The sequence below is a fragment of the Pseudophryne corroboree genome, chromosome 2 (genome assembly GCF_028390025.1).
Source record: "Pseudophryne corroboree isolate aPseCor3 chromosome 2, aPseCor3.hap2, whole genome shotgun sequence".
NCBI lineage: Eukaryota > Metazoa > Chordata > Amphibia > Anura > Myobatrachidae > Pseudophryne > Pseudophryne corroboree.
This window is the reverse complement of record NC_086445.1, coordinates 1,024,423,786-1,024,448,560: the sequence shown is the minus strand read 5'-3', so window position 1 is coordinate 1,024,448,560 and position 24,775 is coordinate 1,024,423,786. Positions and strand designations below refer to the sequence as shown.

The 24,775-nt window shown below is 45.9% G+C and overlaps 1 protein-coding gene across 3 annotated transcripts in view; it reads left to right on the top strand.

Annotated features, from left to right (window-relative positions):
- The window catches only part of GPA33 (glycoprotein A33), a 99,423-nt gene extending 75,130 nt beyond the window's left edge, over nt 1-24,293 (top strand). For all 3 annotated transcript variants that reach the window (XM_063956736.1, XM_063956735.1, XM_063956737.1), the window contains exons 2-7: nt 7,316-7,467; nt 16,000-16,213; nt 16,772-16,936; nt 20,162-20,278; nt 22,011-22,137; nt 23,824-24,293. In XM_063956736.1, the coding sequence (XP_063812806.1) occupies nt 7,316-7,467; nt 16,000-16,213; nt 16,772-16,936; nt 20,162-20,278; nt 22,011-22,137; nt 23,824-23,998 (950 nt within the window). In that variant the 3' untranslated portion in view covers nt 23,999-24,293. The remainder of the gene's footprint in view (nt 1-7,315; nt 7,468-15,999; nt 16,214-16,771; nt 16,937-20,161; nt 20,279-22,010; nt 22,138-23,823) is intronic.
- Nucleotides 24,294-24,775: the final 482 nt, after the last annotated feature.

The following is a 24,775-nucleotide window of genomic DNA, read 5'->3' as shown; positions in this document are numbered from 1 at the left end:
CCCCTATCTAAGGGAGTTCAAATTCAAAATGGAATCTCTGAGAGCAGTGATCTCAGGTCTGGAGGAGGGTGAGTTTCTGGTATCCCTGGATATCAAGGATGCGTACCGATTTGGCCGCCACATCAGTCTTATCTCCGATTCGCATGGTTAGTCACTATTAGTCCCAGGAACTACCATTTGGCCTCTCCACGCATTGAGGGTGTTCACCAAGGTGATGGCAGAGATGATGGTTCTCCTCCACAAGCAGGGAGTGAACATAATTCCATACCTGGACGATCTGCTGATAAAGACGGTGTCCAGGGAGAAGTTGTGGCAGTCCATTGCTCTCACTCACGACTCGACTGCTCAGGGATCACGGTTGGATCCTGATTCCTGAACCTTCCAAAGTTCCATTTGGAACCAACAAGGAGATTGTCCATCCTGGGGATGATCCTAGACACAGAAGTGCAGAGGCTATTACTCCCAGAGGAGAAAGCGTTGGTGATACAATCAATGGTCCGGGATGTCTTTAAGCCTGCCCGGGTATCGGTTCATCAGTGCGTTCGACTTCTGGGGAAGATGGTTGCCTCCTACGAGGCTCTACTGTACGGAAGATTCCATGCATGACCCTTCCAGCTGGATCTCCTAGACAAATGGTCAGGATCTCATCTGCACATGCACCTGAGAATACGTCTCTCACCAAGGGCAAGGATTTCGCTCCTCTGGTGGCTGTAAATGACTCCCCTTCTAGAGGGCTGCAGGTTTGGAGTTCAGGACTGGATCCTCCTAACCACGGATGCAAGTCTCAGAGGTTGGGGAGCGGTCACCCAAGGGGAGACCTTCCAAGGAAGATGGTCAGCTCTGGAAGCCGTTCTTCCAATAAACATTCTGGAACTAAGAGCCATGTACAACGGTCTTCTCCAGGCGGCACATCTTCTACAAGATCGGGCCATTCGAGTTCAGTCAGACAATGTAATGATGGTGGCATACATAAACCGACAGGGAGGAACAAAGAGCAGAGCTGCAATGTCAGAGGTGACAAGAATCCTCCTCTGGGCAGAAAGGCACTCATTGGTGCTGTCGGCAATCTTCCTTCCAGGAGTGGACAACTGGGAAGCGGATTTCCTCAGCAGACACGATCTCCATCCAGGAGAATGGGGCCTTCATCCGGAGGTGTTCACGGACGTGACCAGTCATAGGGACGTGCCTCAAATAGACATGATGGCCTCGCGTCTCAAGAAAATTCGGAGGTACTGTTCCAGGTCGAGAGACCCACAAGCAGTGGTGGTGGATACCCTGGTAACTCCATGTTCAAGTCAGTGTATGTGTTCCCTCCACTTCCACTCATTCCAAGCATTCTAAAACTCATAAAGAGAACAAAGGTTCAGGCAATTCTCATTGCTCTGGACTGGCCAAGGCGAGCTTGGTACGCAGATCTTCTGGACTTACTGCTGGAAGATCCATGGCCTCTTCCTCTTCGCGAGGACCTTCTGCAACAGGGGCCGTTCGCTTATCAAGACTTACCGCGGCTATGTTTGGTGGCATGGAGGTTGAACGCCAGATATTAGCTCGGAAGGGCATTCTGAACATGGTTATTCCTACCCTGATGCAGGCTAGGAAAGGAGTAACGTCTAAACATTACCATCGTATTTGGAAAAAATATGTATCTTGTTGCGAGTCCAAGAAGTTTCCTACGGTGGAGCTTCAACTGGGCCGGTTTCTCCTCTTCCTGCAAGCAGGTGTGGATATGGGCCTGAGGTTGGATCCGTAAAGGTCCAGATTTCGGCCTTGTCCATGTTCTTCCAGAAACAATTGGCTTACCTCCCTGAGGTTCAGACTTTCCTGAAAGGGGTTCTGCACATCCATCCCCCCTTTGTGCCACCTACGGCGCCCTGGGATTTTCACGTGGTGTTAGGTCCTCCAATCAGATTGGTTCGAACCTCTACAGGAGGTTGAGGTCAAGTTTCTCACGTGGAAGGTTGTCACTTTGTTGGCCTTAGCTTCTGCTAGACGTGTGTCGGAGTTGGGGGCTTTGTCTTTTAGGAGCCCCTACTAGATTACACAGGTTCTCTAGCTCCTTTAAAACCAGGTGAAATGCAGGCTTGACGTCAGCCAGTTTTAAAAGGGAACGGTCTATAGATCTACCATGTCTAGGTAGACAGTCAATAGGGCGACACCATATGATCGACATTGACAAAAGTCAGCATGGACAAAAAGCCGACCTATGAAAGGTCGACATAGACAAAAGGTCGGCAGGGTCAATAGATACAGTGATTCAAAAGTTGCAGTACACTCTCTTTTGTTTCAAAAACTGCATTAAATGGGAAAACCCGGTAAGGTATGGGTGTGGTGGGCTATATTTTAGGGTGTGTACCGAACATGGGTGCCATCTTGAAATCGGCCATCTTGAATCTAAGTCAGTTTTGTTGCTGCAAACAGATTTGAAATAGCAGTTATGGTTCAAACGTTAAAACACTTTTTTTTGTTGGAATTACAGGCTGAACTGTTCTCCATAAAGGACAGTCATTTAATGTGTGGGCGTCGTGCTGCATTGTAGGCTCTTCACAAAGGATGCCAAAACCATTGTTGAGGTTGTCTCGTCAGTAGCACTTTTTGGACGACCACTCCGTGACTTGTCAGCCACAGTTCCAGTTTCTCGGAATTTGGAAATTAGGCACCTGATAGTGTTATGTGAAATTGGAGGTCTTTCTCGGTGCCGGTTGTTAAAGTCTGCAGCTATGACACAGAAACTTCATTCTCCAGACATCAAAATTACCTCAATTCTCTCCTTTTGTCAAAGCCATCTTCAGTTACCTGCAACAAAAAAGTCTTGTAACTTTTGAACCATAAATGCTATTTCAAATCTGTTTTCAGCAATAACATTTTCAGCAAATTCTGATGTTTGACATGTTACACGACCCCCTTTCAATTTGAAAAAACTGACATAGATTCAAGATGGCCGATTTCAAGATGACGCCCATGTTCGGTACATACCATAAAAGATAGCCCACCTCACCCATACCTTACTGAAGTATTCAGTTTTCCCATTTCCTGCAGTTTTTGAAACAAAAGGGTGTACTGTAACTTTTGAATCAGTGTGTGTGTGTGTGTAATATATATATATATATATATATATATATATATATATATATATATATATATATATATATATATATAATCTCCTATATAATAGCCCTATTCTGTGACCTTGTGATTAATTTGCTAACGCTGGGCGGAGTTACAACAGTGGGCGGAGTTATTCAAATGAGTCACAGAGATCTGGCCAAATCTACAGGAGACTAGGAGCAGAAGCAGATAGCATGGGCATTGGGCATGGCACAGGCAGGGGTGCAGACCTCCCAGCTTTCTGCAGGAGCTTTATCCAGGCAGAAGGAGGGAAACACACTCGGCGAAAAGGGGGCGTGGCTTCACAGGAGGGTCCCCGTTTTCGTCAGTGAGGGAGCATGCCCAGCGCTCTGTGAGCTGCTGGCATGCTCCCAGGGGCTGATTATGAGTCGGGGGGCCCAGGGCACTTGTGACAGGCGAGCCCTATCTCATTGCTGTGCCTGCTGTGGGTTGGGGGCGTGGCCTAATCGCGGCCCGCGCGGCCACGCCCCCTTATGCAAATTTCGATTTTTATTTTTTTGATGGGATTTTGGCCCCTCAGCTAGGGCTAAATCCAGAGGAGGTGGTCGCTCCCCCCCTACACACCCGCACAGGCAGAAGAAAGCAGGGAAACTGCTGCCTCCCTGCAACACCACAGACCTGCCAATATGCAGCAGCGTGTGCTGACTGTAGCACAATGCTACCGCTGTTACTGGCAGGACGGGGGGGGGTAGCTTCTGAGCTGGGACAGAGCTACTCCAGCCGGGGGGTCCCCTAAAACTGTGGGGCCAACGGTACGTATCCCCTGCCCCCCCCACACCTTAATCCGGCTCTGCTGCTGGAACCCCCCCATTAATCCGTACCCCCTGATGCCCCCTCTCCCTCTGTCTCCACTATTCACCGCTGCTCTGCTAAGCAGAACAGCGAGTACAGGAGCTTTCCAACTGCCCCCCCCCCCCCCCCCCCCCCACCGCCGGACACTGCGACCCGCGGGTGGGACAGCGGGACAGACCCCAAAAAATGGGACTGTCCCGCGAAAATCGGGACATTTGGGAGGTATGGGGGTGTGTGAGGGGTATGTCATACAGACAGACGGGCACCGGCTCACTGCGTGCTTGACCCCCACATCGGCATACTCAGCAGGGTCTCTGATGCGGAGGAGCGTCACTTTCTGGCACACTCCACGCTTCTTAGCTGCAGTTTAGTGGGGCACCTGCCGCTGTGCAGGTTCCATACTGCCTCTGTTATCTCCAGCCCCGGCAACCCCACCGCTAGCTGCAGCGCTGCCACCCGCAGTGGAGTGCGCCCAGCTCATTCACACACTTTAGCTGGCGGGTAGCGCTGCAGAAATCCGAGCTGCTTGCAGGCTCTGACCCACTCCTCCCTCCAGCCGCAGCGTCTCCTGGGAGCTAACCAGTCACTCCCAGGCTCCCCTTACCACAGTGCCCGGAAGCCGTGAGGTCCGCGCCACGTGCATGCTATGACCCCCTCCTCCCTCCAGCCGCAGCATCTCCTGGGGGCTAACCAGTCATTTCCAGTCTCACCTTACCACAGTGCCCGGCAGCTGCGCGAGGTCTGCGGTGTGTGACTGAGGAGGGGGGGAGGGATGCGGACGGGCAGAGGAAGCAGGACTCCAGCCTGAGAGAGTCAGCCATGCCAAGTCTCCAGCAGCAGCAGATCCCAACAGGTTGGAGTGGAACAGCAGCAGCCAGCAGCAGTGACTCCGGTAAGACACATCTGTCTGTCACCACTGTTTTGTCCCTAATACCAATCTCTCCCGTGCCCTGTGTTCTGTCATGTCCCTGTCACCCCTGGCCTTGCCCTGCCACACTTATCCTGGCCCTTTCACCCTTATCCTGGCCCTGTCACCCTTATCCTGTCCCTATCATTTCTGTCCTGGCCCCGTCACCCCTGTCCTGGCCCCGTCAACCCTGTACTGACCCTGTCACCCCTGTTCTGGCTCTGTTACTGCATACCCTCCAACTACCTTTTATGGCATGTACAGTACCCGCAGCGCCTCCAGACCTCTCCCCAATGCACCACACCTCCGCACCTTCCCCTCCACCACATGCGGCACTCCACCCCTCCCCCACATGCTGTGCCTCCAGACCCCCTACACCACCCGTGGCTCCCACTCCTCCACCCCTTCACCACCCACAGCACCTCCAGGCCCCTTCCACCCTTCACCCCCCTTATATGTCTCCCCCCAACACCTGCTCCCCTCCACCCGCAGCATCTGCAGACACCCTCCTCCATCAGCGGTCCCCCCCTCACCCACCCCTCCCCCACCAATGGCACCCCCGCACCTGCCCCTCCACCACCTGCAGCACCTCCGGACCTCCTTTCCCATCCGCCGCAACACCCGTACCTGCCCCTACCCTACCCATGGTGCCTGCGGTCCCCTACCCAACCCCCGGCACTCCCGTCCCTTCCCATCCAACAGCACCTCCGGAACCCTTCATCCATCCACAACATCCCCACACCTGCCCCTCTCCCACCTTCAGTGCCTCCGGACCCCTCCCCCATCTGCATCCCCCACTCCTCTGCCCCTCCCCCACGCGCAGCACCTCCCGAACCTTCCCCATCCGGGCCCCACCCCCACTTCTGCCTCCCTCCACCCGCAGCATCTACAGACACCATCCGCAGTCCCCCCCACACCCGCTACATTCTGTACATCGTGCCCTGCAGGTGCTGTTCACGCCGTCGCAAGGGGCTGCGCCTCCTTCACCATCGCACGCCCTTTCATTGTGCAATATTTAACAACTAACAAAGGAATGCAGGTAATACTCCATATAATACAAATATTAAACCCCAGAAAGGCATGCACGGGTTAAGGGGGCGTAGCCCCTTGCGACGGTGTGAAGAGCGCCCGTAGGGCGCGATGAAGCACCTAGTATATATATGAGATAGGTGTGTGTGTGTGTGTGTGTATGTATGTATGTATGTATATATATATATATATATATATATATATATATATATTTATTATAATTTTTTTCATATTGTGTGTTTTTGGACTTTTCCCATCATTGACTATCCATGTCACATATCATAACCTTTATTAACGTTGTGTCAAGCGGTGTGAAGCACCATGCCCGAAGTGAGCCGGTAAAGGGTCTCGTTTCTACAAATTGTGGTCCCAGATGAAAAAACTTTCCACAATAACCCCAAAAATGCAAAAAAAAAAAAAAAAAAAATGTTGCCCAGTTTCATGTGAACCTTTTGTCAATGTCAACCATATGGAGTTTGCCTAATGACTTTCGACCTACACATTGTAGATTTGCTATACCTCACCTGTTTAAAGGGATAGTATGGCAAGACTACATGCAGTAAACCTGCAGCTGGTGGTCCAGTGACTGACTGGGGGAGGCCTGGTGTTGTCAGACTGTTCCCACTGGACACTTAATTGGAAGCCTTCCAATTGCTCCAGAAGGTTTCTTATGACCCCTGCAAGAGCGCTAAACCTGGGTGTCCCAAAAGGGAAGGCACTGCAGTGCCGCTTAGGGAGCGGCTCCCAGCTCTGCTATTCCCTCACCGCTGGCTACTATAAGAGTAGTGTTGTTACAATTCAGCAAGCCAGGACTTTCAGCGTGTGACCTGCTATAATCCATACACAAATAATTACCCCCCTCGCTCCCCCCACCCCCAAGACTGGATGCAACAATTATGTAAACTAAATTCTTTTAAATCCTATTTAAACTATGTAAAGCATTTTCCTTGCCTGGTTGAGCTTACAATCTAAATTAGGATGCCAGGAGCACAGAGAGAAATCCTGACCTGTCTGTGATCACGGACAATGGGGGGTAAATTTACTAAAGCTTCTAAAACAGAGAATTGGTGATGTTGCCTATAGCAACCAATCAGATGCCGTCTATCATTTTCTAAAAGGCAATAGAGAAATGAAAAACAGCATCCAATTGGTTGCACTGGGCAACATCACCAATTCTCTGTTTTAGAAGCTTTAGGAAACTTACCCCGGGACTTGTACCAGGGGCTGTGTTAACTCTTAATGATCCATATCATCATAACACAATTATTAATGCTGTCCTATTATATGTACAGCACAGTATTTTCCAATGAACATGTAGTGATTCCTGCTGTTGTCCACAGCCGTGTGGTGTGGGGTGGGAGACGGACAGACGACACTGTAACACTCTCTGTTCCGGCTTTACAAGCAACCTGGGGACCTTTTTACCTTCATTTCTGTAATGGTATTCCTGTCTCTCCTCAGCGTTTGTGGCCATTTCTGCCATCACTGTGCAGACGCCGAAAAAAATAGCTGAAGCTCCGCGAGGGGGAAGTATGGCGCTACCATGTACCTACCAAACCAGTGAGGCGGACAGGATTGGAGCCAGCGTCGAGTGGCAGAAGTTACCTGAAGAGGTATATTTAGTCTTTCATGGCAGTGATTGTGTGTTGTCACCGTATATTGCAGTATTCAATTACTATTTTGCTGTGAGGGGGGGAATAAAAAAAAATAGGATTTTAATTACCTACCGGTAAATCCTTTTCTCGTAGTCCATAGAGGATAATGGGGTTCCATTTAGTAACATGGGGTATAGACTGGTCCACTAGGACCCATGGGCACTTTAAGAACTTGATAGTGTGGGCTGGCTCCTCCCTCTATGCCCCTCCTACCAGACTCAGTCTAGGAAACTGTGCCCGAGGAGACGGACATACTTTGAGAGAAGGATATAAAAGGATAGTGGCGAGATTCCGAACCAGCACACACAAACGAGAAGAAAGCTACGCTAACCAAACTTGAAACAGGAACAACAGCTGAACCAACAATACTTAACCTAGTAACAGTGCAGGAAGAAGGAAGCACCGGACGAGCGCCCAGTATCCTCTACGGACTATGAGAAAAAGAGTTACTGGTAGGTAATAAAAATCCTATTTTCTCATACGTCCTAGAGGATACCTGGGTTCCATTTAGTACCATGGGGAAGAACCAAAGCTCCCAAACCGGGTGGGAGAGTGCTGAGGTTCCTGCAGAACTGATTGACCAAACTGAAGGTCCTCAGAGGCCAAAGTATCGAACTTGTAGAACTTAGTAAACATGTTCGAATCAGACAAAGTAGCTGCTCGGCAGAGCTGTAAAGACGAGACACCGCGGGCGTCAAGCTTGTCGAAGGAGCAGGTAGCTCTGAAACGCGTTGCTTTGTGCCGTGCTGCTGTGGATCATTCGTGCCGCCTGTGCTCTGGACGCTTCACTGGAAACCAAACGGAGAGAAGTGTGAGGTAACTAACCACTGCAGAGGGTTACCAAGATCCTTCTCTTCAATAGGAATCCATTGTGATATCCGGGCACTGAAAAATATACTTGCGGAATTTTATGATCTATTTTTATGGGACTTGATATTTTGGACTATGTTGTTGTATATCCAGCTTTTTAAGAAATAAAAAAGTTTTTTTTAACAAAGTCCTTTTGGTGTGGATACTCAAACTTCTGAAGAAAAGTGAAAGAAACCTTTATGGGCATGCGTGACAGAAATCTAATGTAAGTTGATTTTTGATTGAGGCTCATCCCCGTTTTATGAAAATCAAAGAAACTTATGTGTACGCAGGATTGAACTAATATGTAAGTTCATACCCAATAGCCAGAGCCGGCCCTAACCAATATGATGCCCTAGGCAAGATTTTGACTGGTGCCCCCTAGCACCGCCGCTAGTTCTGCAGGAGATGCCTGGCATGAGTCAGCTGGCAGCTCTGCAAATGTCGGACGCCTTTTGTTTACGAAAATGCATCTTATTTGCATTACTATGTGGCTAGGATGCACAAGCAGCTTCTGCTGATTAAAATTATATGCAGCATGCCTATATTCTGTATAGACTGCGGCTGTATCTGCATACGAAATGCTACATTACAGTGATTTCCAGGAATACACTGCAACGTAGGATTTTGTATGCAGATACAGCCACAGTCACACACACAATATAGGCATGGCACATATCATTTTAATCAGCAGAAGCTGCTGGTGCCCCTAAGCATACCAAATGCCCTAGGCATTTGCCTAGTTTGCCTATGCCTAAGGCCGGCTCTGCCAATAGCCCTATTGTGTCTAAGTGATTGAGTACATCCGGATGCGCAAAAAGCTGGTATCACCCCAAGTTTTGCATATATCTGTTTGAGAGCGGGTGCTCTCTTTATTTTTTACTGGCAGCCTGCTTGCATCTGGATTGAGCGCAAAAGGAGAAGATTCTACCTCTTGTTTTTGTTCTTCAGGGGGTAAATAATGTCTAAAAATATATCTTGCCGAGTTCCACAAAGGAGACTATCTGCTTAAATTTAATTCATTAGGAACCGATGTGCCACAAAGAATTGAATCTAAAATGTAGGCGTAAAAGACTTCAAATCGATGTGATCTAGAATGTTTTTGAAGCCACAAAGAGTATAGAGGTAGTGTGCCACCATTTCTAAAAGAACAAATGATCCACAGTGAATAACAGCAGGGATCCGGACTAAAACCAAATAGAAATAGTCTGAAACTTCCCCTTCACACAGCTTGGTAAACTGATTTGTGCAAAAGAGCCAGTAGTGTATGATAAAAGTCCAATGACTAACACTTATATGTATTATCACTCCTGCAGACCGTTTGTTTGCAGCAATCAGGAAGGGAGATAATGTGTGTGTGTGTGTGTGTGTATGTATGTATGCATACCTCCCAACTGTCCCGATTTTCGTGGGACAGTCCCGTTTTTTGGGGACTGTCCCACCCGCGGGCCACAGTGTCCCGCGGTGGGGGGGTCAGTTGGGAGGCTCTGTCAATCGCTGCTCTGCTTAGCAGAGCAGCGGTGAATAGACACTGTGCACATGCGCACAGCGTCTATTCAGTGGAGTCAGAGGGAGCATGCCAGCGGCTCACTGAGCGCTGGGCATGCCCCCTCAGTGACGAAAACGGGGGCGTGGCTCGCGATCGCGAGTCCTCCCGCAAAGCCACGCCCCCTTTTATAGGCCACGTCCCTTTTCGGGAGCGCGCGTGAGTATCCCGCTTCACAAAGAAACAAAGTCGGGAGGTATGTGTATTTATGTATGTATGTATGTGTATATATATATATATATATATATATATATATATATATATATATATATATATATATATATATATATATATATATATATATATATATATATATATATATATATGTATATATATATATATATGTGTGTGTGTGTATATATATATATATATATATATATATATATATATATATATATATATATATATATATATATATATATATATATATATATATAATATTCGTACGTCCTAGAGCAGGCCTGGCCAACCTGTGGCTCTCCAGATGTTGTGAAACTACACATCCCAGCATGCCCTGCCACAGTTTTAGCCTTCCCTAATAGCAAAACTGTAGCAAAGCATGATGGGACTTGTAGTTTTACAACAGCTGGAGAGCCACGGGTTGGCCAGGCCTGTCCTAGAGGATGCTTCAAGAACCATGGGGTATAGACTGGATCCGCAGGAGACATGGGCACTTTAAAAGGGGTGTGAACTGGCTCCTCCCTCTTTGCCCCTCCAGACTCGAGTTAGATTCTGTGCCCAGTGAGACTGGATGCACACTGAGAGGCTCTCCAGAGTTTCTCAGAAAAAGACTTTGTTAGGTTTATTATTTTCAGGGAGTACTGCTGGCAACAGGCTCCCTGCATCGTGGGACTGAGGGGAGAGAAGCAGACCTACTTCTGTGAGTTTCAAGGCTCTGCTCCTTAGGCTACTGGACACCATTAGCTCCAGAGGGTCTGATCGCTAGGTAAGCCTAGATGCTCGTTCCCGGAGCCGCGCCGTCACCCCCCTTGCAGAGCCAGAAGCCGGGTGAGTAGAAGAAGATCAGAAGACTTCAGTGACGGCAGAAGACTGCTTTTGAGGTACCCCGCAGCGGTCGCGCTGCGCGCCATGCTCCCACATACAAAACGGCACTGCAGGGTGCAGGGGGGGGGGCGCCCTGGGCAACATAAAACCTAATTTGCTACTGGCACAAGTGTATACAGTGCCTGGACACTAAATACAGACCCCCGCCAGTATAAATATATAAAATTAAGCGGGACTGAAGCGCGCCATTAAGGGGGCATGGCTTAGCCCTCACAGCTCTGACCAGCGCCATTTTCTCTTCACAGCTGCAGAGACGCTGAGCCTGGCCTCCCACACTACTGTACAAGTAACAGGGTGCAAAACGGGGGGGACGAGATTTGGTGCTATTTTATTAACTATAAAAGCGCTAACAGGTCTGGGCAGTATACTACACGCTTCAGTACCGGGATAGGCGCTGTGATGTGAGCTGACAGAACTCCCTCTGTGTTTCTCTAACAGGCTTTGCTGTGGGTCTGTCCCCTATAGCCCAGTGTGGTTGTGGGTGTCGATACGTGTGTGTCGACATGTCTGAGGCTGAGTGCTCTTCCCAGGTGGAGGCTGGAGTGGGGACAGAAAAGACTATGGGAGTGACTGTGTCGGCACCGCCGACTGCTGACTGGGTAAATATGTTGAGTGTTTTGAATGCAAATGTGGCTCGGTTGACTAAGAGATTAGATGAATCTGAATCTTGCATTGTCGCAAACTCAGACCCCTTCGGGGTCACAGAAACGTGCTTTTACCCAGATAGCAGATACCGACACGGACTCTGATTCCAGTGTCGACTATAGTGATGCCAGATTAAATCCTAAACTGGCTAAAAGCATTCGGTACATGATTGTGGCGATAAAAGACGTATTACATATCACGGAGGATCCTGCTGTACCTGATACAAGGGTCTGTATGTTTAAAGGAAATAAACCTGAGGTGACGTTTCCTCCCTCTCATGAACTGAACGCTCTTTTTGAAAAGGCTTGGGAAAATCCTGACAAGAAGATACAGGTTCCCAAAAGAATTCCAGTGGCATATCCATTCCCCTCTGGGGACAGGGAAAAGTGGGAGTCAACCCCCACGGTGGACAAAGCTCTCTCGCGTCTGTCCAAAAAGGTAGCGCTTCCGTCTCCTGGCACGGCAGCCCTAAAGGATCCTGCGGATCGTAAGCAGGAAAATACACTAAAATCCATTTATGTCACTACTGGTTTGCTACTCGGGCCCGCCGTTGCTTCGGCATGGGTGAGTAGCGCTATTGAAAAGTGGGCAGATAACTTGTCATCTGAAATAGATACTCTGGACAGGGATTGCGTGCTTTTGACTCTGGGTCATATCAGGGACGCTGCAGCATATTTAAAAGAAGCTGCAAGGGATATTGGCCTTTTGGGATCAAGGGCCAATGCCATGGCTCAGCTAGGAGGGCATTGTGGATTCATCAATGGAATGCTGATGCTGACTCTAAGAAGACTATGGAGTCTCTACCATTTAACGGTAGTGTCTTGTTTGGTGACGGCCTCACTGACCTGGTATCTACGGCTACAGCGGGTAAGTCATCATTTTTACCTTATGTTCCTGAACAACAAAAGGAAACGCCCCACTATCAGATGCAGTCCTTTTCGGCCCAATAAATACAAAAAAGGACGAGGGTCCTCTTTCCTTGCTACAAGAGGAAGGGGAAAAAAGGTCACAGGCTGTTGCAAGTTCCCAAGAACATGGTACCCCCGTCACAACAGGGGGAAGGCTTTTATTCAAGCCTGTTCATGGTCCCGAAGCCGGATGGCTCAGTCAGACCGATTCTGAACCTAAAATCCCTCAATTTCTATCTAAAAAAATTCAAATTCAAGATGGAATCTCTCCGAGCAGTGATCTCCAGTCTGGAGGAGGGGGATTTTATGGTGTCGGTCGACACAAAGGATGCCTACTTACACGTTCCCATATATCCTCCACATCAGGCTTACCTGAGGTTTGCTGTTCAGGATTGTCATTACCAATTTCAGACGTTGCCGTTTGGTCTGTCCACGGCTCCGAGAATTTTCACCAAGGTTATGGCGGAAATGATGGTTCTCCTGCGCAAGCCGGGTGTCACAATTATCCCGTACTTGGACGATCTCCTCATAAAGGCGAGATCCAAGGAGCAATTGCTGAAAAACGTTGCGCTCTCACTGACTATTCTGCAACAACATGGTTGGCTCCTAAACTTGCCAAAATCACAGCTGGTTCTGACAACACGGCTGTCGTTCCTGGGTATGATTCTGGATACAGAATTACAAAGAGTTTTTTTTCTTCCAGAGAAAAAAGCTTTGGAAATACAGAACATGGTAAAACAGATTCTGAAACTGGCAAGAGTGTCGATTCTTCAATGCACTCGGTTGCTGGGGAAGATGTTGGCGGCCTACAAGGCCATCCAGTTTGGCAGGTTCCATGCCAGAGTGTTTCAGTGGGACCTGTTGGACAAGTGGTCCGGGTCTCACCTGGACATGCACCAGAAAATAATCCTATCTTCCAGGACCAGAATCTCCCTTCTGTGGTGGCTGCACGGTTCTCACCTCCTGGAGGGACGCAGGTTCGGGATTCAGGATTGGATGCTAGGGACTACAGATGCAAGTCTCCGAGGATGGGGAGCAGTCACACAGGGAAGAAATTTTCAGGGAAAATGGTCAAGCCAGGAAGCTTGTCTGCACATAAAAATTCTGGAATTAAGGGCCATTTACAACTGCATTCTGCAAGCGGAACATCATCTTCGCGGTCTGCCCGTCTTGATTCAGTCAGACAACATGACAGCAGTGGCGTACATAAACCGCCAGGGTGAAACAAAGAGCGGCGATGGCGGAGTCCATGAAAGTTCTTCGCTGGGTGGAGAGACATGCAAGCGCTCTGTCAGCAGTCTACATTCCAGGAGTGGACAACTGGGAAGCAGACTACCTCAGCAGACACGATCTCCGTCCAGGAGAGTGGGGTCTTCATCAAGAGGTCTTTGCAGAAGTGACAAGTCGTTGGGGAATTCCTCAAATAGACATGATGGCGTCTCGCCTCAACAAGAAGCTTCCGAATAGCGGTGGACGCCCTAGTGACACCGTGGGTGTTTCCGTCGGTCTATGTGTTCCCTCCACTTCCACTCATTCCAATGGTGATAAAGATTATAAGAACAAGGGTTCAGGCGATACTCATTGTTCCAGACTGGCCAAATAGGGCCTGGTATCCAGATCTTCAGGAGTTTTTCATAGAAGATCCCTGACTTCTTCCTCTACAGGAGGACCTGTTACAACAAGGATCGTACGTGTTTCAAGACTTGCTGCGTTTGACGGCATGGCGGTTGAACGCCAAATCCTAGCCCGAAAGGGTATTCCCAGTGAAGTCATTCCCACACTTCTTCAGGCTAGAAAAGAAGTAACGGCAAAGCATTACCACCGTATTTGGAGGAAATATGTATAAGAAGGCTCTTACGGAGGATTTTCAGCTGAGGCGTTTGCTCCATTTTTTGCAAGCAGGTGTGGATGCGGGGCTAAAGTTGGGCTCTATTAAAGTACAAATTTCGGCCTTATCAATCTTCTTTCAGAAAGAATTGGCCTCCCTTCCAGAAGTTCAGACCTTCGTGAAAGGCGTGCTGCACATCCAACCTCCATTTGTGCCCCCTGTGGCACCGTGGGATCTTAATGTGGTTTTGCAGTTCCTGCAATCTCATTGGTTTGAACCTTTTACGTAAGGTTGAGTTAAAATTCCTTACTTGGAAAGTAGTCATGTTGTTGGCCTTGGCATCCGCAAGGCGGGTATCTGAATTGGCGGCTTTGTCTCACAAAAGCCCCTATTTAATCTTCCATGCTGATAGAGCGGAGTTGAGAACTCGTCAGCAATTTCTGCCAAAAGTGGTTTCATCATTTCACGTGAACCAGCCTATTGTGGTTCCAGTGGCTACTGACGCCTTGGCGGAATCGAAGTCTCTCGATGTGGTCAGAGCTTTGAAAATCTGTCGCTCAGATTAGGAAAACAGAGGCTCTGTTTGTCCTGTGGGCTCCCAACAAGATTGGGGCTCCTGCTTCTAAGCAGACTATTGCGCGCTGGATCTGTAACACGATTCAGCAGGCTCATTGTAGGGCAGGATTGCCGTTACCGAAATCTGTGAAGGCCTATTCTACCAGAAAGGTGGGCTCATCCTGGGCGGCTGCCCGAGGGGTCTCGGCAAAGCTTTGCCGAGCTGCTACTTGGTCGGGATCAAACACCTTTGCGAAGTTTTACAAGTTTGATACCCTGGCTGAGGAGGACCTCTTGTTTGGTCAATCGGTACTGCAGAGTCATCCGCACTCTCCTGCCCGTTCTAGAGCTTTGTTATAAACCCCATGGTTCTTGAAGCATCCTCTAGGACGTATGAGAAAATAGGATTTTAATACCTACCGGTAAATCCTTTTCTCTTAGTCCATAGAGGATGCTGGTCGCCCGTCCCAGTGCAGGCTGTATCTGCAGTTATTGGATATGGTTACACTCATGTGAGTTAAGTTCAGTCAGTCTGTGACTGATGTTGGTCATGCCGTTGCATGCGGCGTTGTTGAATGCCATGTTGTACGGCGTGTTTGAGGTGTGAGCTGGTATGTATCTCACCTTAGTTTGAAAATAATTAAATAAATCCTTTTCCTCGAAATGTCTGTCCTATAACTGGAGTCTGGAGAAGGGGCATAGAGGGAGGAGCCAGTTCCCACCCCTTTTAAAGTCTTAAAATGCCCATGTCTCCTACGGATCCCGTCTATACCCCATGGTTCTTGAAGCATCCCCAGCATCGTCTACAGACTAAGAGAAAAGGATTTACCTGTAGGTATGTGTGTGTGTGTATATGTATGTATATATATATATATATATATATAAAATATATTATATATATATATATATATATATATAAAATATATATGTCTCAAAAGTACAGTACTGTAGCTCTGTAGACCAATCCACAGGGCAGGTTCAAGATACCTGTGAATCTCCGTTATAGAAGGGAAGAGGTCTGGCTGCTTGCAAGTTCATGAGGAGATAAGCAGTTGTGTTACATCTTAATATGTATTTTCTTTCCGCCTTTCTAGAATGAAGTTATTGCTGCCTTCTATGGAAGTCTCAACCACAGCGATCCCTCTTATGAAGGGCGAGTGTCATTCACTGGCAATGTGTTTGGTAGTGATGCCTCAATTCTTATTGATAAACTGACGATGGAGGATAATGGTACTTACCAGTGCGAAGTGAAGATTCCCAGAGATCGAACCGGCACACGTCAGGCTAAAATGGACCTTATTGTCTTAGGTAAGCTATTTTCCCCTGCGGCAACCACTAGGGGGCACAAACGGAGCAATGTAGGGGGTGACACTTCTTCTCGCAGCCTCCTGATGCACTTTGGGCAAAGTAGTACTGCCTACGATGTTTTATGGGGTTAATTAATCCCTGTCTGTTTGGGTGCAGTATGCATGGATGCCCAAAAAACCTTAAATACTGACTGTCCAAACATCCCATTTACACGGGTAAAATAGACACCCAAAACAAATTGGTTCGCCCCCCAGGGGGAGATGTATGAAACCTCAGAAAGAGATACCAACCAATCGGCCCCTAACTGCCATGTTACAGGCTGTGTTTAAACAATGAGCAACAGGAGCTGATTGGTTGTTACTTTTATCTCTAGCCAAGCTTTGATACATCTCCCCCATTATATGTTTACAAGTTGGTTTGAGCGAGGTCTCTTGCCCATGTGTTATTTTGCCCACTTCTGGGCTATTGGACACTAAATGTTGCATTGAGGAAATGTTCTTGTGAGACCATCATAGAAATGTCAGAGTTTTCTTAAAATAATGGATTTTGTCTTTCTAGTGGCCCCATCCAAACCGGACTGCGGCATTGTGGGAACCGCAGAATATGGCCAGGTCATCACACTGACTTGCAACTCCAAGGAGGGGTCCCCCATCCCCCAGTATGCATGGAAGAGTTACACCCCGCAAGATGTGCAACGGGTAATACCGCAGACTGCAGTCATAGGTATAGATCTATCCTACCTTCCTATCTTACCAAACTGTGGGGCCTATGTACTAAGGGGTCTACATATGGTAGGATAGGACATAATTATCATTTACTCCTAAATTTGCTAAAACTGATCTCCTGTAACAAATAACCCAGAACGGATTTTAATGAAGCGGCTATATAGGAACGCAAGTACATCCTGCTAGGCAGTAGCTTATAGCATATAAGCTCTTATGAACAATTGCATGCAGTCCGCTTGTATTAAGAGGTTGCCAGATCGACCCTATAAGACCCACTTATGACAATAGCCTTCATTCCTATGAGCACATATCCACAATAGCCTTATCCTTGGAGCAATCCAAAATAATTTGGAACTAAGTGCACACAAGTCCAAATAGCCTGCACCCATGGGATATTTACCTATATGTGGACGGCCAGTAAGATATTAGCATGCATAAAACGGGGAATTGATGCTAGGGACGAGAGTGTTATACTCCTGTTATATAAATCACTAGTGAGGCCACACCTTGAATACTGTGTGCAATTTTGGGCACCATACTACAAAAATGATATCCTGGAGCTAGAAAAGGTTCAGAGGCGGGCGACCAAACTAATTAAGGGTATGGAGACTCTGGAATACGAGGAAAGGCTTGCAAGACTAGGCATGTTTACACTGGATATGAGGAGACTAAGAGGGGACATAATCAACATCTACAAATATATAAGGGGACAATGAATACACAGATCTTGCGCAGGACCTGTTTTTGGTTAGATCAACACAGAGAACTCGTGGACACTCGCTCAGGTTAGAGGAGAGGAGATTCCGCAAAATATGGCGTAAAGGCTTTTTCACGGTAAGGACGATACGTGTTTGAAATTCCCTGCCTGAGGGAGTTGTAATGGCCGACTCAGTCAACACCTTTAAGAATGGGTTAGATAAATTCCTAATGGATACGGATATCCAGGGTTATGGTGCATAGTCACGCACTATGGTTATTATAAAAAAGAGGGATAAACGTAACGGCAGACATCGGCATCAGTCAAAATTTTATACCAAATAATCCTGCATAGGAGACCACAAATAGGTTGAACTCGATAGACAATTGTCTTTTTTTCAACCTTAGATACTATGTTACTTGCGACTCTATCGCCTGTAATTGCTCAGAGTTGCACATACAGGTTCTGACGCAAGATGTGCAAAGTGGACTTGAGTGCAACTCTGAAGCAGGTTGGGAGAGTATAGGTAACCACCTGTGGTACAGACAGGCATCCGGTGCTGATCATTCCTAGCGTCACTCACCAGGTGCTAGTATTTTTCCGCTACAATATAATGATATAAAGAGTTCATGGTGAATTCAGTGATTGCAAGTCGTGTGGGTAAAGAACAATTCCAGTTCACCACCAACACTATCCAGTTTTTACAAGGTCCTGGTGGTTAATTATGCGGGCTTTCATTTACCAACCCCAGTGTTATGCATTAATACATCAACTCCACTTTTGGTCTCGTCGGGACAGACGTATCGTGTGTCAATCAAATGCAGCTTATGTTTACAAAGCCGTATGGAAATGCCTTGTTTTATTTTTTGTTTTCACTGTGGGTTTTTTTTTTTTTTTTATGGAAACCTTTGCATGAAATCCAAACTGGCTCAGTCCTTTTCTGATGATACAGTGCCATAACTGCAATCATGCCACAAGGGGGCACTAGAGTATTTGTATAGGGCGGTACTAAACAGGATATTACAGGAGGCACCTGCTATGATGCAGGTATACCACCTTCAGTTCTGTTGTAGAACTGCACATGCATCATGGTGGGATATGTCTTCCCACAATGGTAATGACATAACTAGAGCTACTGGGCTGCTAAATCTAAAATAAAAATTGCAAATATATTTTTCCTGAGTGTTTTGTTTTTTCTCACACACACACACACACACACACACACACACACACACACACACACACACACACACACACACACACACACACACACACACACACACACACACACACACACACACACACACACGAATCCCTATGCAGGCAGACCTATAGGACAACTGCTGGAAAATTAAAGGGATATTTTTATCCCAAGTTTACAAGTGGATCCCTTCTTTTGGACTTCACTGATACTTTGAAAAACTGCGGAATTGCCAACCTAATGAGTCAAGATAAATGAATGAATTATATATCTACATGCTGGAGAAGAATATAATTCATTAGGTGGCCTACAATAAGGAACCCCATTAAATGCTATCATACTCTGGGAATAATCTTCTTCTTCAAGTTTTTCAACTTAGTTTTAAATATTTTTCAGTACAACTTTGGTCCAATTAGAACTCCATACCTTTTATGAATGCTACAGTTATTCCAATTTAAACAGAGAGCTGTTATTTAGAAATTGCACCCTGAAGAACACCCCTGAAGAAGTCGATATAGACGAAACGTGTTGGGTGGAAGCTCATTATATTGTATTATATACATTTCTTATACGAATAATGCTGAAATATACAACTGTATCTTCAATGTAAAAGACATTTTTATGATTAATTCATTTTAAATCTAAATCTTTTAATAAAGAGATATATGTGATTCTAATATGGGTGTCTAAATGTGTAAGGTCATCCTCTCTTTATACAACATCCGCCAATAATTATCTAATTATATCAGTTTATAGAATAAGAGCGCTCCACAGAGATATTTTTTCTTTTTTATCTACTTTTGATCCTTATCGACAAAGGATCCGCTCTGTGTTGAAGCTTGTTTTCCCATTTGGAAATATAACAATATTTATGTTAGCAAATTCACTAACTGACATATAGTAATTAAACATTTCAGTAGTGTACACTAAGAGCGCACTAAGGGATCATACTAATATATATTTATAATATATATTTATATCTTTGTTTATTAGAAAAAACAAAGTTGTTATACATGAAGATATTTGAAGTGTCCTATGTATGGGACATTTGGGTCTATACGTACGAATAGTATTTTGTTTGGTTGTGCACAAATGTATATCATTAATAGGACAATGAGTCTTGACAGTTTAAGAACTTGCAGTTGAATGATGCATCTGTATAATTAACAATTACATGAAAAGGACCTTTTTGCATTTATCTGTTTTCGGGTCCACGACACAGCTGCGAAGCTCGATCACATTCTGAGAGTTTAAATTTTGTTAACAATGAAGTAATCTGGTTATTATACAACTGTGATATAACACAACGTGTCCATTTCCTGCAGACGGAGGACAGCTGACGTTGAAAAATATTTCCATGGACTCGTCCGGATTTTTTATTTGCACGTCCACCAATAGGATTGGAGAGGAGTTCTGCAATCTCACACTAGCCGTGATGCCACGTAAGACACCCGCCGTATCTGCGTTGTAGCTGATTATTACTATAATGTAAAACCGCTAGTGACCAGCGAATTGCCATTAATCCTAAACTGTAAGATGAGCTGCGGAGAACAGAGTTACTGTATGTGTGTTATATGTGTGAACGTATCAGGATGGTAGAAGGCTCAGATGGTGGTGTCATAATTGTATTTATTTGTAAGGTGCCAGAAAACGCTGCAGAGCAGGACAGTCGGTCACACGTTGCAGGAAATGCGAATCTCTGTTGCATTGGATGGATTCGGTATGATATCCCAATGGACTGGACGCCAGCGGTCAGAATACTGATAATGGCATCTCGACCAAAAGAATTCTGACGGCGAGCTCGTCTTGCTGGAAGAACGTCGGGATTCCAGCTGTCGATATTTTAATGCTGGGATACCAACCTCCGTGGGGATTTAGATGCTGGCTTTATGGTGTCCCTCAGGATTCCGGCGTCCGTTTATCGACCGCCGGGATCCCCATTGGATATGTGACTGTAAAGACATCTGAATTTGCCTGTATCCCTCCCAGGGTCGGACTGTCCTACAGGGGTATACAGGAAACCTGCTCCCTGAGGGCCCACCACCTCCTCTAGGCATCAGGTTCCAGACTGCACTTGAATTATACATGTTATCTTGGGATACGGTCGACCCAACGTACAGTAGGTCGACATTGGCATTAGGTCGACATGAACTAGGTCAACAAGTCAAAAGATCGACATGAGTTTTTCACGTATTTTTTTTGTTAATTTGGGGATTTTTTTCATACTTAACGATCCACGTGGACTACGATTGGAACGGTAACCTGCACCGAGCGAAGTGAGGCACCTTGCCTGAAGAATGGCGAACGAAGCTGTGCACTAATTGGGGTTCCCTGTCACTTTACGGAGAAAACGACACCAAAAAAAGTACAAAAACTCATGTCGACATTTTCACCTGTTGACCTAATGGTCATGTCAACCTTCAGTGGTCGACCTAAGTTGAGTCGACCGTTACCAGTTACCTTAAGTTGCACAGGACTATGGTGTATTTTCTATGGTGCATTGCTGTTATTAATCTGGTACATTATCATGCATGCACTAGCAGTATTTTAAGGGCCCCAGACCATGCACTCTCTAAAGGTTAGCCAATCCTCTGTCTTAGCTGGCCATACCCCTAATGCATTTCCTTGTTGGGCCCTTCATGCCCCAGTCCAACACTGGATTAATTCATAAAAATTTAATTGTGCTTTTTTAAATGTGCTGGAGGCGTAAAACTGAGACTGTCAGCTGCGGCAATTACAGGTCAGGTCCCATCGCAATGCTTTGGGACAGAGCAGTAGACAAGTCCCAGTGATGGGAAAGTATAAGAATTGCGCCAGGGAAACGTTTTTGCTTGTACCCTGTGACCACCAGAATAGTGCAAAATGGACCACTCTGGATGTCCTGGATTGAGCCCAGTGCCTCCAAGCTCAAGCCTCTGCGTGCTACCTAGTCCAACGCCAACCAAGAGAGAGGTTCCAAGCACCAGTGGTAGAAGTCAGGTTTGAACAAGTAGCTCCAGGTACTGGTGTAGGAGTCTGGTGGTGGCAGCGAGTTACCTGCCCATTCGTCAGTGGTGGTGGGGGGGTGGGGGTGGGGGGGATAGGAGTCGGTAACAGGTATTTAGAGGGAATCCCTTGGAGTGATGAAGTCATCTGGTCATTATAAATAATATATTTTTTCTTCTATTTGAACAGCCTCCATGAACATTGCGTTGTACGCTGGAGCGATTGGCGGGAGTGTGGCTGGGATCATAGTCATTGGAATAATTGTCTATTGCTGCTGCTGCAGAGATAAAGGGAACGAGGAGGATTATGAGATGGCGTAAGTTTTACTCTTCAAGTTTCCCCTACATTTGACTGTTGTATATGCAGTACCTTCTACTACAGTATATAGCTGTGACCACCACACTTTTCTCTTGTGCAAATTAATCTTATAACATTTAGCGCCTCTGTTGCACTTGAAACCTCCACTGGAAACCTGCTCTTTGGGCCCAAATATTTTTGGGTGCAAGTTAGTATGACCTGGACAAGCACACAATGCCCTATTAGGTCATGTTTGTTTGCACTGCATGTGAAACGGTGTAGACACAGCCTCCCTGAAAGGGTATAGGTTGTATGGAACATAGGGCATCATTCCGAGTTGATCGCTCGCTAGCTACTTTTTGCAGCGCTGCAATCAGATAGTCACCGCCCATAGGGGAGTGCATTTTTGCTTTGCAAGTGTGCGATCGCATGTGCAGCCAAGCGGTACAAAAAAGTTTTGTGCAGTTTCTGAGTAGCCCAGGACTTACTCAGCCTCTGCGATCACTTCAGCCTGTCCGAGCCCGGAATTGATGTCAGACACCCGCCCTACAAACGCTTGGACACGCCTGCGTTCTTCCAAACACTCCCAGAAAACGGTCAATGCCACCCATAAACGCCCTCTTCCTGTCAATCTCTTTGCAATCTGCTGTGCGAATGGATTCTTCATTAAATCCATCGCTCAGCAACAATCCGCTTTTTACCCATATGACGTGCCTGCGCATTGCGGTGCATACGCATGCACAGTTCTGTCCTGATCGCTGCACTGCGAAAAACGGCAGCGTGCGATCAGGTCGGAGTGACCCCCATAATCAGGACAAATGCAACCAAACCTACAGGCCAGGCAGCTTATTCCTCTTGTGGAATCCTCTGTAAAGGATAAAGGGCCTAATTCAAGTTTGATTGCAAAACAACATTTTCCTCTAATTGGTAAAACCATGTGCACTGCAGGTGGGGCAGATGTAATGGTTTCAGAGAGTTAGATTTGGGTGGGGTGTGTTCAATCTAAATTGGACTGCAAAAATAAAGCAGCCAGTATTCACCCTGCACAGAAACAATATAACCCACGCAAATCTAACTCTCTCTGCACATGTTATATCTGCTCCTCCTGCAGTGCATATGGTTTTGCCCATTAGAGGAAAATGTTGTTGTGCAATCAACATTGAATTAGGCCCAAAGTAGGTTGCTGTTTAAAATCCACCTTTACCATTTCTATTGTACTGGCAAAGCTAGTGTCTGGATAATGCCAGCTTCACTGCTGTCAGAAATAGTTTTCGCCATGCCCTTCATTGATCTACTCTATATCTTCCAAATAATTCTACAGGATCTTAACATACAGTCCCTAAACCATTTCTGTAACCTTCACATTGCAGACCTAGTTTACTAAAGCAAAAGGAGAAAACCTAAAAAAATGGAGTATTAAAAAATCACTTATATTTTTAATTTACAAAAAATAATTGCATGGTTTACGTCTAGAAAATATTGACTTCATAGGGCCACCCATATGAATATTAAGGAAAGAGGATGTGCCAAGATCTGCATCATGTGCGTAGATGTATCTTAACTATTTTTTTATTTCCTTTATATTTGAGGATGAGTGGCCCATTTTATAGAAACAAATGAAACCCCGCTTTTAAAATCGTAATCTCTATCAAAGTAGCACCAAGGTTGTGTTTTTATAATGAATATTGTTTGTTCATTATTTTAGGGAAGGAGAAGAAGACCCAGACGAGCCCCCACAAAAAAGTCAAACAAAGCAGCAGCAGCAGCAGTATTACCATGATGATGAAGGCGACGATGACTTAGAGGAGAGTAACGAGCACAAACCACCTATGCCTCCAGCAAACAAACCACGTTTGGTTATTGATCCAGTAAATGCCTAAATTAGCCAATACAAAACTTTTTTTTCATCCTTTTTAACATTTTGAAACAAGCATGTGAAATATTTGTAAACATTTTAACTACTTGAGTAGTGAGAGAGACGAAAAATAAAGTGTAATGCACAGATGTCTGCACAGTGATGGGCTCTTTTCTGGCACAATATTTTTTACAGTAGGTGTCAAAGGAATACCACCAAGTTGTTGTTGTTTTTTTTTTTTTTTAAATATTCCTTCTAGAACAATATCAAGTTATCTCATCAGTTGAATAAAGCCGTTTATATTTGTGTGTTATTATATATTTTTTCTAATAATATAATGGACTTGTTTCACTGCTGATACTGCTGCCGGACCTGCTGCTCTAGATACAGAAGAGCAGACGCCAAAATCCTTTTTTTCTTTTTAAATATGTTGTTTGCAAAAACATTAAAATGTACCTATTTTTTTAAATAAATGTGCTTGTATCCCTAGCAATAAAGCAAGATTGACTTCTGAAGGCAGGTACGACACAACCTAAAATTACTAAAGACTATAATATTTAATGACCTTTAAAACCCCCCATCAAACACTAACCTAATTACTGATCTCTGGGACAAAGTTTTTGGATTAGATCTCTAGGAAAATTTAGTAACCGATACAGCTAATGAAAACTAATTACCCTAATGACACATTCATTAAAATGGATAATTGGGCAATAATGCAAACTACAGACCAACCTCTCTTTATAGCCTGTCCTAGTAAATGATGGAGTGTGATTTCGGATTGCCGCAACCAGACAATATG